This window comes from Equus asinus, chromosome 2 (assembly GCF_041296235.1).
Source record: "Equus asinus isolate D_3611 breed Donkey chromosome 2, EquAss-T2T_v2, whole genome shotgun sequence".
Classification (NCBI taxonomy): domain Eukaryota; kingdom Metazoa; phylum Chordata; class Mammalia; order Perissodactyla; family Equidae; genus Equus; species Equus asinus.
This window is the reverse complement of record NC_091791.1, coordinates 3,889,334-3,902,696: the sequence shown is the minus strand read 5'-3', so window position 1 is coordinate 3,902,696 and position 13,363 is coordinate 3,889,334. Positions and strand designations below refer to the sequence as shown.

Below are 13,363 nucleotides of genomic sequence, written 5' to 3'. Positions count from 1 at the left end.
CAGGCCTCCCTTATCAGAGCTGCACTTGCCTGCCCTGATCTCCACTCCCCACGTGGCATGAGAAGAGCTCACATGAAATCGCCTCCTGGCTGATGACTTACCATCCAGGTAGAGAATTGAGAAAACAGTCTTGGTCGGGTTAGGTGGTCACCATGGGTTTGTTTAAGTAGCCACCAAGCCAAAATGAAAATGACCATATCCTTAAGATGAGGGAGCCCTATGAAGCAGGTCATCCTCCAACACAGCTTAGCTTGACCCCACAGCGTAAACACAGCCCGTGGTACCCGGACCCCAGCACAGGCAGGAGAAAGGAGGGGGAGACGGTATAGGAAAGGAAGATCCAGAATGTGGTGTACAGAGGTCACTCCACACAGCCCTGGGGTCATGGCCTGCTCTCTGGGGAGGACTCTGATGGGAGAGAAAAGGATGACATTCTAATGGGTGCCCCTTTGGGCCACCTGAAATGATGGTCCAGCTACTAAGGACTTATGTAGTCACCTCAACCTCAAGAAAATATATTTTCCACATCAATGTATGTTAATTTTTATGAGCAGGTTTTACTACATTTCAGAATGATATTTAACAACTGAAAGTATTGGCCCCCTCCTCAAAAATAGGTGCAATTTCAGCATCTGATTTTGTGCAGGTTGGGGTCAAAAGCACTGTCTCTGAGAGCTGCTCAAACTAATTAATGCATTTGCTGCCTGCAGGGTGAAATTGAGTTTTCAGATACATTTATAAAATGATGCGCTTGATTGCTAAATATGGCCTTCTTTGAGCTGTTTCTCCTAATATATTGCCTAGTATGTACAGAGTGAGAAGTGGTTTCCCATGAAAAATGGAGAGTGAAGCTAAAATGTTTGATAAACTCTGTGCTCATCTCTGGACGTAGAATTGTTGTATTACGCGATACTTTTACACTGGAACGAGAAGTGCTCTGTAATTGTGCAGTAATTCGTCGGGGCAGCCCTCAAGGCTGGCGCTCAGACGGGGCTGGAGAGGGGCCCCGGGTTCTCGGAACTGCTCTGCGCTCCACTTCAGTTTGCACGCATACCTCTCGTTGCATTCCCACAGGTTTAGTAAATTTCCAGGCTGTTCTCCTGGAAAATCTAGGCAGCATCCTCTCCCTGGGTCAAAACAGGGAAAGCAAAAACCAACAACTTTGTGCTCTCCGAGGAAGGCAGGAAATTGGCCTCTGCTTCGTGGAGTATCGACGTGCGGCTTTTATTGTTTCTTTTCCAAGACAGCTGTCCCTGAAACCTCTTTTTCTCCAAGTTATCACTAGGCCGCCTCGGTTTTCCTTTTGCTTCCTTTTTTTTTAGAGTTGGGCATAACAACAGCAACAATAATAATGATTAACAGTTTGGTTTCCAAACCCTTCTGAAGAAATCATAGTAAACAGAGTCTGTTTGCCTAAGGAAACCCCCCCAGCGCTCAGCCAGTAACACAACTGCATGTGCTAATGAACCCGAAGCTGTTAACGTGGTTTCTTCAGTTAAATTGATTCATGAATTTTGAAGAGAACATTATCTAATGAATTTTCTTTGAATAGAAAGCAATTAAAAGGACAAATCAGTCTGATTAACCCCAAAGTCACCCTCCTGCCACAAATGGTGTACAGTTTGAAATTATATCATAAAAAACTAGAGCACATTTGCTATCTTTTTGCCCTCTACTAATCCATGTAAATTAATGAACAACAAAGTTAATTTCTCTGATGACCCTTTTCTAGTATCACCTGGATTATGCTGATGTTTAATTTGCTTAATGTTATAATAAAGACTAAACAGATTTTTTTCCTAGTGAAGTGATTATCATTCCCTTCAGTTAAGAAGTGATTTTTATTATTTAACACGCATGTAAGGGTGTGTTTCCTTTAAGAACCAAATCGCACTTTGCCAGCTTGGCACCGAGTGTAATTAGTGCTGTTATGGACACACTGCGGAACACCACTCTTGCCCACGGAAGCTGTCCCTTTGTTGTTGCCGTCAGGAACCCGCGCCCCTGGAGGGCTCGGCGCCCCCACCGTGGGGGCCACAGCTCCGTGTCCAGTGCTCCGGAGCCGTGTGTCCCCTTTGGAAAGACAATAGGTATCGATTCAGACAGGGCCTGCTCCTCGTGCCTGGGCTTTTCTCCCGAAAACTCCACAGTGGGAAAACAACCCGAAAACCTGGAGGCAGACGGGGAATGTTCTCCGGCATTCACCTGTTCGTTCCTGCAGCAGGATGAAGAGCAAATGCAATTTCATGTGGCTAGTCAATTAAAACAGGAATAAAGTTTATTTTTTCAGCTCTCTTCATTACAGATGGCTGTAGCCAGGGTCACCACCAGCCCCTGTGTACCATGGTGTTTGGCATTCTGAGCCTGCTTGCTGCTGGATGTGGACAGCCAGCGTAATATCACAGCCCGGCCCCTGGCTTCTTTTTCCTTCTGCGTCCCAGCTGAAGTTGGAAATTAACCAGCAGTACCAAAGCTTTCGAAGTCGGTGGGCAGGCAGGGCCTTCTGTGCTTATTAATTGAACTGCCGGCTAATTTATACATGCCCGAGTACGGGAAGAGCATCACGCAGCCCTGCATGGAACGAGGGAGGATGGAAGGAAATCGCAAATCTGTGATGCACAGTCAGGGCATGCCTGCCAAGGGGCCAGCCTGCTCTTTGGCCTACCTCACGCTCAGTCCTCCGTGCCAGGTGATATGGTGACAGGACTGTGTGTGGAGCCCGGGTTTTAGTTGAGTATAACACCTCTATTTGTGTCAGTGTGTTTCCTGTTTCAGGACTGGCAGCTGTTTATATCAGAGCTGTTGGAGCCATTTGTCCAAATAACGTCATTCTGCATTCTTCCTTTCAGATTCATTCACCAGACAGGTGTTATGGAAGCTGCTGAAGGTTGTGAAATTCGGAGAAATGATTTCTTACCAGCAATTAGCAGCCCTGGCAGGCAACCCCAAAGCAGCACGGGCAGTGGGAGGAGCGATGAGAAACAATCCTGTAAGTTCACATCAACGTGGGTGTCAGGTCGGCCACAGTCGGTGGGGGGCCTCAGCACTGTGCTCAGGGGCCACATGTCAGATATTGACTGAAGTGTGTTTACGAGGCAGCCTGGGCTGTGGGGTGGGGAGGAAAGGACGCATCTGTGATGGAGCCTCCAGAAGAGGCGTGGGCACCACTGGTAGCCCCCTACACCCCATTTTTGGTGAAGGTGGTAGGGAAGCCTTCCCATACACCACCGAGAGCCCTTTCGATGCGTCAGAGCCCCGGGAGCCCCTTGTCACAGGGCACAGAGGAGGACGAAGCCTAGAGAAGGGGTGAGCAGACACTCATTTGTTCATTCAAGAACTGGGCGAACTGGGTGCCTAGTGATTGCCGGACGCCCTTCAAGGTACCCAGAGTACAGCATGGAGCAAAACAGACCAAGAGCCCCCCCACGTGGAGCTTACGTTCTGAAAGGATGCACGTGCTGGGCTCCAAACCATCTCCCAAGGCTGTGCTCTGTTACCAGGTCCTGCCTCCTGGACCTGACCAGGGGGTGTGTTGAAATCTGACAGGCAAGCATGTAAGCCGCCCACGTTGGGACCTACGATAGATCACCACATTCGGGTGTGTCTCCCCGGGGGATGGTTCTGTCCCTCAGCTCTTTTGTGTCCTTATCCCTCCTGTGTGTCTGTGTTCAGGTTTTGCTGAAAGTGGGGTTCATAGACCCCGAGCAGCCATGCTCCCCAGAGGACGGGGCTGGGCCACAGCAAGGGGTAGCTACACGTCTGTCATACCCAAAAGTCCAGAGGGCGCCTTTGCACCCCAGTCACGCCACACGTGGGCTGCAGGCCATCAGGTCTCAGGAGGGAAGTCAGTGCAAATTGGGGAAGAGGCCATGATGTGGGCCTGGTTGAGGCCACGCATGCCTGTGCACCCTGCACGTGGGCAGGAAGGGCACCCCCATCCGCACAGTGGCTGGTCCTGCTGGGAGACCCCCCACAACCACGTGAGGCCCCTGGAATATTCCCACTCTCATTAGCCCCTCCAGTGCCCAGCGAGGGCCTGCTCAAAATTAGTAAATTTCTCCCTAAAGCGATAGGAAGGCCTCTAATATTATAGAAGAATGCGATCCTATCAGGAAGAGCAAATAGGATCGTCACATCATGGGAAGGGAAATTACTAAATCAGATAGACCCCACTTTTTAAAAAATTGCCGTGGCTTTGCTGTATATTTTCAAAATGATTTTCATCCCTGCTCACCAGGGAGAGGCGGGCGTCTGCACAGCACAGTCTGCTGCTCCTGCCGCTCACTCGCGACAGCCTGAGGGCAGAGCCCCGGCGTCTCCGGGAGATGGCAATTACGTAGCCTTTTGCACAAAAGCGCATTGTTGCTCTTTAAGAAGCAGCTCCTGTAGGTTTGTAGTGGATTGCACTGTCTTGATGCACATCTAATCTAGAGAAGAGTGTTCTGCCACGTTAAAATATCCCAAATCATCGGGAGCAATGTGTGATATGGACACACGTCATATCCATCTCCCGTGTCTCTTCATGTCCTGCATTCTCAGTGACAGTGGATGGTGGGCCCAGTTAGCATTTCATTTTGCACCTGCTGTGTTTTAACTGCAGCATGCCCAGCTATGTCATTAGAATACCTTACCTCCACGCACTAAGGGTCTCATTTTATAGTGCATGTGGGATGATTCTGAATCAAATTTCTGAATGTGGGGTTTTTTTTGGTAAGGAAGATTGGCCCTGCGCTAACATCTGTTGCCGGTCTTCCTCTATTTCTTGCATGGGGGATGCCACCACAGCATGGCCTGATAAGCAGTGTGCAGGTCCACACCCGGGATCCAAACCCGCAAACCCTGGGCTGCCAACGCGGAGTGCACGATCCCAGCCACTACGCCACCTGGCCATCCCCTGAATGTAATTTTTTACATTTCCCAATAAAGCTTAAAGTACATCTTCCCTTTGGAAGGCCACTGTCTTCTCCCGGGTAGTGACTCAGTTTTGAGCAGTTGGACTTTGCTCTGGTTAAAAAGACCATTCGGACAGTGGTGTCACGGCTCCATTTAGTGCCTTGTGAGAAGAATGTAGGAAGCTAACGGGTTTTTTGCGCCCTCCTTCTGCATCACTGCAGCCACTGTGTTCTCCAGAAATTCTCCCTTTGCCCCAGATCTCCATCCCTATTTCAGGGCAAGTTTCTGTTCACGCCCTCCGGGTAGGGCTGGTCCTTCCCTGCGCCCTCACTGAGGTTTGGTTTGATTCTCCTGTGTGCTCGGGGAGATGCGTGCTGACTCCACTTGCTCCCTCGGTGTGTACAGCTCCCACCCTTGGTTGTAAAGACAAGCTCTGCTAACCAAAGTGCACACATCAGTAGCCCCTCCCTGCCTTTTGTGGTGCCGCAGTTCCTCCCTCCGTGAAGTGGAGATGCTGTACCCGTTTGGTGATCGCACTTGGGGCTTTGTTCAGAAACGTTGTTCTCCAACCAGCACGCCTCTCTTCTCCTCTTCATTTGTACAAAGGTCTCTGTTCAGATGTGGCCTCAGCCACTGAAACTTGTAAAATAGGATCTTTCAGGGCTTAAAAATCTCTGATGTCCATAAATTCCACGTGTTGACTTCCCCATCGTGAGCCAAAGCTGAGAGCGGCAGCAACAACACACTGGGGCAGGAGGATTATACAGGCGCTGTGCCCCTCTTCTCGGCGCCCTCCTGCGCCAAGGGTAGTCGGGGTGACGGTGAGCCCTCCACGGGCTTTCCGCGGGTGTCGTTCTGTGGTCGGCACTGCACGTACCTCATGCGGGGACCCTCAACTTGAGGAGGTCACAAAGGTGCTGCAACTGAGAGGTGCCTCCAGTTACGGTGCAGACACTCCAGAGAGGCCCTTGTCAGAAAAACCTCGGATGTGTAGGTGACTGCAGTTCAGCTGACGGGGAGCTCTGCAGTCCTCAGAGAGGTCCCAGAGAGTTGATCAAACCTCCCTAGATGGATTGGGGGAATCTAAACAGTGATCCGGGAACCTGAGGAAGAAAGGAGCCCTGGTCAGGTGCTGGACATGACTGACATCCATGTCCACCGTGGGTGCCCCCTTCCTTGGTGCTGACAGCAGGGCGCCCAGCCGCAGAACCGCACACGTCAGCTCCAGCACCCACAGCGCATCGTGGAGACTGACTCAGTGAAAACATCTCTATGTTCAGGCTGAATAGAGCAATTGTGCATTTCAAGGAAGAGAGTGAAAAATGGATTTGGAATGGTGCAAAACATCATAAAGCTCATTGTGCATTAATTCCTTAGGTGGCTTGCAATAAACAAGGACACATGCTGGTTCATATTACAGCGTTTGCTGTTGGTGTGGGTTTCCCTCCCCACCACAGTAAGGGATGGTTTTCATGGTGTGGGAGTTTCATCCCATCCTCAGTGGTTGGTTTTTCCAAAGTTTTTCACAAAAGACTCACTAGCCCAGGTAAGATGGTGTGGCCGCCTTCTGGAAGGCTCTCTCCCCCACCCAGCATGGAGGATGGTCAGCATGGGGGATGGTCAGTTTTCCAGTACATGAAATTGAAGACACCTCACGGCCCTCCTCGCAAAGCACCTTCCTCGTCATCCTCAGACAAAATTTGCTAAATGCAGTTCAAAGGCAGTCAATACTGCACAGAGCGCTTCCCCACCTTTTTCTAAACAAACGCATTCCTGAGGAGTTAGTTTATTCACAGATTGCCATGAGCGTTAATGACCCCCCGAGTCTTGTTCTGCCAGTCACCCAGATGGCTGTTGATAAAGATTTAGCATCATGTTCTAAGTGTCAGGGCTGTCAGTGGGGCTGAACCATTTGACCAGAAGAAGAAAACGCACAGGGAGCTATTGATTACAGCTTCTCGGTGTCACTTGTTCACCAGGATTTCGGTATTGATGAGGCCGCGAGTGAAAACAAGCGCCTTCCCTTGTGGGCTGCTACCCCCAAGAACAAAGGCGAGGGGGAGAAAATATGCAGCCAGCGCCAGAATCAGAGGGATTCCATTATTGATTGAAGGGTCCCTTCATGTTATTTTTGTTGGAGACAAATCTATGGGTTTGGAAGTTTTATAGCATTTGAGAAAGGGTCTGTGTAAGTGATGGATTCGTGTATTGGATGAATTAGATTTCACAGCATGAAGATTTCAATGCAGCTGTGATATTATGAGCTGCTTGGTTATTGATAAAAATTACATTTTATGCAGCACAGGCTTTAAAGGAGAGAGCATAGAGGGTACGGATCCTTTGAAATGTCCTTAGGGCCCCAGTAAATTTTAGCAGGTTTCATTATTTTAATAGTCTGAAACCTGCCACCAAAATTAGCACAAACAGAAGCAGTGTTTTCCATTTGTAGGGTGGAAATAGCGCATATTGGGTCCGGCACCTGTCCTCCTCCCTGCCTAGGCAAGGTCAAGACTGGTCATGGCTACACTGGAACTGCGTTTTCGTGCCTGCATGTCTGTTATCTGCATCATACATAGAGAGAGGGAGGGTTCATGTTACACACTTTTATAATTTCACAGCTTGTTGGGGGTGGGGACAGAATCCAAGCTTGCTTGTGAAATCTGCTGTTAGGAAGGAGGATTGAACTGGGGCCTGAATGTTTGTAAAACTGAATTGAATTAAATGTTTCCCTCTTTATCAGTCAAAAACTTGAATTGTATATTATCTAATCATGTCCTCACAGCAATTGTTAACGAGACTACTGCATTTGATAAAAACCCTCCATCAGAGTAAATGTCCCATTCTTAAAATTTTCTGTTGCTCCTTTCAAGAAGATGGGAATTACATGTTGTTTGCAGGACTTGGCAGTTTATTGCTTTTCACTCTGTTAAACTCCACGGAAAAGGAAGCCAGCTCTTTCTCACCTCACCGTGCTGGTCATAGTTGGAAGGAATGCCCTGAGACTACGCAAGTTACCACGGCAACCCAAACTTCTAGTCAAAATCGGACTAGTTTGTCACGGGGGAGGTCAGGTTCCTCCTCCCAAGCCAAGCTGTCTGCCAGGGCCGGCCAGTGCCTGCAGGCCCGCCCAGCAGTCCCCCGCCAGGGCAGGTCAAGGAGCCGCCAGGAGTGTAGGGGGCGGATTCTGCCTCCACTGGGCTGGAGTCCCTTCTTTTCCTCTAAACAGCTATGTGAACTTGAGCAAGAGACTTAATGTGACCAAGGGCTTGGCTTGTTGGAGGATGTGATGTCATGATGTGCTGTGTCAGGCACAGAGCACGCTCTCTCTGGGGATGGTGCCCATCCGCCCAGGGTCACGCGCAGCTCAGGGTCCACAGAGGGAGCACTCCAGGCAGGTGGGTTTGTGCTGCGAGCCAAGATGGATGAGTGCCCAGAGGGTGCCCGGATACCGTGAGAGGAGATCCCGGGCACACGTGCACAGCTGCTGCTTCTAGAAACTCCCTGGACCAGTGACTGGTCATTTTGTCCAGTGCACTCTCTTTGGAGGTGGCGCATGGGGCAGAGGGTGCTGGTCTTCTGTCTGTTGGGCTGCAGGCTGAGTGGAGGTGGATGGGACTTGGAGCAATACACCATGGTAGTCTGAGAAGTCCTCACCTTTCGGGGCCCGGTGGGAACGGCTGTGGGTTCTCACTGTGGGACAGTGGAGCTGGGCAGCCATGTGTGAGTGCTCCGAAAGGGGCACAGGGGAGTGGAGAGGGCAGGTGCGGAGCTGCAGGATGCAGGGCCAGGTGGGGGCCAGCCCAGAGAGTCCTGATGCTCCTGTGCACCTTCCATGTGTGGGATCTGAAGGGGATCTGCGCTTCCTCCCAGCCGCCTTTTCCAGAACAGGCCCTGGTTTCTGGAGTTGTGGTCACTGGCAGTTACATTCTTTGTGGAACGTGTTGCTGGGATGTTTTGCACAGTAATGAGACCTGTCACCCCGGCATGTCCTGGGCCTTCAGTGACTGACCACCCCTGCCTCTTGCCCCCAGTCAAGATAGAGTGACTTAGCGATGAAGGCTGTTTTCCCTGGGACTCGCAGGCCAAGCCTTCCTTGGGAGAAGCTTGAACTCTGCTGACACCCCACCACACATTCCCTCCTGGGAAAGCCGTCCAGAGAGCAGCTCTCCTCAGGTTCTGAGCAGCTGCCTATTGGGATCTTTAAGCAAAATGACCATTGACCCCCGCCCCCAAGCCCTATGCAGTAGAAACATAAGAGACATGGCTTGTGCTTGGTGGCACCCAGGCGTGTGGCCCTCCCTGGCACACTGAGTGTGCTCTGAGTTGTGTCCCTTGGCTGCCAGGGAGAGAGGTCAACAACCTGAGACACTCCTGTCCACTGTGGTTGTAAGGGGCCATAAATTACATCTCTTTCTTTTCCTCTCATGTTCTGAGCGACCTGAGAAATGGATAAAGGACATCAAAATATTAGTTTTTTAGGATAAGAGTCGGACTGGAGAGGTGACATGGCCATGGCGGGCTTGCCAGGAATTCCCGCTGGAATTAGAGCCCCTGTCCTGTCACCCTCCCTGCAGGGCAGGTGCTGTGTCCCAGAAGCCATCAGGCCACCCTCTGCCATGGGACAGGCATGTCCCCCTGCAGGACCCTGCAATATGCCAAGCTGGGCATTCTTGTCCCTTCCTCCTGGATGGTGGTCAGTGAGTCATCCTCCTCTCAGGGCCGGAGGTGAAGGGTGGGGTGGACAAGGCCAAGAGTGTCCCTCCTTCCAGTGCACGTTCCTCAACATGGAAACCAGAGGCAAGGGCCACTAAGCCCACCTCTGCATGTGGCTCTCAGGGCCCAATGGGACAGTGGACTTCCTGTTCTAGGAACAGACACTGAGCAGGTCTGCCAATAGGCATCGTTGGAGCTCCTGTCCACACAGCCAGGCCAGCGGCAGGAGACCGAAGCGTTCGCCTAGGGACTGTGTTGAGGAGGAGCCCGCCACACCTCTGAAGAGAGCAGGAGTTCCCTCCCCTGGCAGGATTGGCTACAAAGAAGAGCGAGTAGTTAGGTGAGATCTCCGGCTTTGTGTGGCTGCAGGAGTGACGAATAGCCCACATGCTAGTGGCTCTCCCTTGGGTCCATCACCTGTGGGCAGCCCGTCTGAGATGCAGACTGTCAGACGTGCACAGGTCTGCATTGTGCTGGCTCCAGGCATGGGGACAACATGCTGGGGGCAGGCCCTGTCCTCGGTTTGGTAGTGTCAGGAGGACGCCCTGCCTCCCTGCACCTGTGCCCTCCTTCTCCGAGGCTGCGGGTGACCCCGCCCCTCCTCCGGGACTAGGACAGCAGCATTTTGAGCTGCAGGTGAGTTTGATGGGAGGGTTTGGTGATGGCCCTGGGTGCGCAGAGCCCAGCGGTGCCTGTGTTTCCTGGGGCTTCTCAGGGGCACCCAGACAGCCACCACTGCCCCAGGTCCCACAGTGGAGCCCTTTTGCCAGTCGTTTTCTTTGTAGGATTGTTTGGGTTTGTTTTCATTATAAAGTGGCCTCACTCATAGCAAAGTTGCTGTGTCGATCAAGGCGAGCACCTGACGGCTCGGTTTGTTGCCAGAGCTGAAAGGCTATTTGGGGAGAGAGGGGGATGCAACAGACTGTCTGAGAGGTGGCCCCTGCTGCCCTGTGGGAGGAGTGAGGGTGGCCTGGCCCTGGGCTTGGGCGTCTTGGCTGGGGTCAGTGGAAGAGCTGGTTGGCGAGCCCAGCCCAGGTATCTGGGGGATGGGAACAGCTGGGAGCTGGAGCTTCTCTGACCTTCTGAGTGTCCAGAGACTAAGGAGGGGAACAGGCATCCCCAGTGCGGTCGCAGAGTAAAGCGGCCGGCAGGCTCTCCTGGACAGGGCCCGGTAGTCAAGGTCTTAGGCTTTGCAAAAGCAGCACAGACCACATGTACCAAATGGGCGTGGCTGTTCCAGTGAAACTTTATTGACAGATAAACACTGATGTGGACCTCGTCAGCCCACAGCCACCATCTGCCAGCCCTGGGTTAGGGTGGCCTGCGCGAGTACCGTCTTCCCTAAAGTTCCTGCTACTTCTCGGAGATGCTTGAGAATTCGACATACCACCCCATAACTTGGCAATGTCATTTTAAATTCTGTAAATGTACATTATAAATTACTTGCCAAATAAATTAAGTATTTTCCTCCCACCTCTTGGCATAAAGGGGTTCAATGGAAGATGCCCCATGTTCGCCTCAGGACATTGTGTGTCCCCCGCCCAGCCATGCCGAGACCCTCACAGACCCAGGGGTGGGTAGTGCTGAGACAAAGCCGATTCGGGGCCTGCACCCAGCCCACCCCTTGCCCACAGCCTGCCCCTGGCCCCTGTGTGGTGGGCCTGGATCAGTTGTGGTCAGAGGCCTAGTTCTTTTTTTTTTTTTTTTTTTTTATTAATGTTATGATGGATTACAAGCTTGTGAAATTTCAGTTGTACATTTTTGTTAGTCATGTTGTGGGTACACCACTTCCCCCTCCGTGCCCTCCCCCACCCCCCCTTTTCCCTGGTAACCACCGATCAGATCTCCTTCTCAATATACTACTTTCCACCTATGAGTGGAGTCATATAGAGTTCGTCTTTCTCTGACTGACTTATTTCGCTTAACATAATGCCAGAGGCCTAGTTCTTGACCCCCAAGTCCTCACTGGCCTGGAGCTCAGACTGACAGTGGCTGCCTCCCTGTTTTCCAGGTCCCCATCCTCATCCCGTGCCACAGAGTGATCTGCAGCAGTGGGGCCGTGGGAAACTACTCCGGAGGACTGGGCGTGAAGGAATGGCTTCTGGCCCACGAAGGCAGCCTGGTGGAGGGGCCTAGCCGCGGAGGGGGCTCCCGTCTGGCCAGATCCTGGCGCGGGGCGCTGGGTGGCACCACCAGCTCCCAGCCTGCCGGCAGAAATTGAGTATTTGTAGCAGGAGTAAATATTTGAGTGACATACAAATGTAATAGAGCATTGGAAGTGGGATACGTGGTGGCACGGCTATATTAAAAGAGCTGGACATGTCCTGGGGGACGTGGTGTGTCTGCCCTTTCTTGTTTTTACATTTTACAGCAGAGTGAGTTCAGAAGACTGGCCGTGGTGCGTGTGGTTTGTTCCCTTCTCTCGCGCTGTTATTGTTCCATTTCTAATGTCTATTAAAACACAGCTTGAGGCAGGGGGAGCCTCAAAATGTGAGGGTGACTGCCCTGGAAGCAGGAGGCATCTGGTGCCCATAGGGGACAGCTGACTGCCTTGAACGCTGTGGCTACGCCCAGAGCCAGCTACAGCCCAGCAGGGCCCCGGACCCCACGTGGGCCCATCCAGACTGCAGTCCTGTGTGTCCCCCAAGAAACTGCCCTGAGCCGCATGCTCCCCACACTCCCTTCTCGGCTGGTGCAGTGTCAGGACAGCGTTTTGTACAAGGCTCTGCTGAAGGAAGGAACGGGCCATGCAAATGGAAGCTTTTTGAGCTTCTCTAGCTTTGTTTTTCCAGCTGCCAGAAAAGCTAGTGCAAGATGCACCCGTTTTTTATCTATGGCGATTGAATAAAACACACCCACTTGCCAAAATGATTTGGGAAAATAACTGCTCTCTGGGCCTGGACTTGGTGGAAACAGCACCTTCCTGAGGGAGGGAGTCTCTCCCCAGGCCCTGGCCTCTCTTGTCGCTCCTTAGCACGCTCTAGACAGACCGTGACGAGGGATGCCAGCCTCCTGCCCAGCACCCCAAGGTCGAGCCTAGAAGTCCAAGGTCACACCCCGAGGTGGTCAGCTCATGTCGCCAATGGCAGTGGGGAGGATTTCCAACATCTGCCATGTACCACGGTCTGATCCTTCATTATCACGTTGTCATTGTAGCCTTATAATTAAGTATATCCAAAAAGCAGAAGGGAAACTTGTAGCTGTGCGAGTGGATAAATAAAACCGAGCATATGATGTATGGAGAAAATAAACTATACCCAACTGTGCAGTAGAAAGCTGTATTTTTGTCAGGGGTTCCTGTGGCAGTGTAAACCATAGCCAGCAAGCTCAAGTGGTTTGTATGTGTCACCAGAAACCTGGATAAAAATACAGCCTTATAATGTGTACACTGTGGGTATATTTTATATTTCATGTTACCTTAACACCGACAAAGGCATAGGTACCTAATGTAAACAAACTTTAGGTTTTTCTCACCAGTTTGTGACTTATTATATCCTTTTTTTTATATCAGCCAAATTCTGAATTTTTTTCTCTCGAAATAAAAGAGATGACCATTACCCCATTATCTTCTGCTTTCAGTTCTCAAGTCCTTCTGTTTTGAAGCAAGCTAAGTCATGCCTCCACCATGGGCTGCGTAGACGGCTGGTTTGGGGGCAGAGCCCTGAGCTGCCTCGCTCCATCCAGGCTCTCAAGTGCCATGAATGTTGCGTGCCCACAGCGGGCTTCAAGAAGTGTAGCGTGCTCTCCTCTGGCGTCT

The 13,363-nt window shown here is 51.4% G+C and overlaps 1 protein-coding gene across 4 annotated transcripts in view; it reads left to right on the top strand.

Moving 5' to 3' along the window:
• The window catches only part of MGMT (O-6-methylguanine-DNA methyltransferase), a 294,796-nt gene extending 282,861 nt beyond the window's left edge, over window positions 1–11,935 (top strand). For all 4 annotated transcript variants that reach the window (XM_014846394.3, XM_044748641.2, XM_070480945.1 and 1 more), the window contains 2 exons: window positions 2,850–2,989; window positions 11,618–11,935. In XM_014846394.3, coding sequence (XP_014701880.1) covers window positions 2,850–2,989; window positions 11,618–11,827 — 350 coding nt within the window. In that variant the 3' untranslated portion in view covers window positions 11,828–11,935. The remainder of the gene's footprint in view (window positions 1–2,849; window positions 2,990–11,617) is intronic.
• Window positions 11,936–13,363: the final 1,428 nt, after the last annotated feature.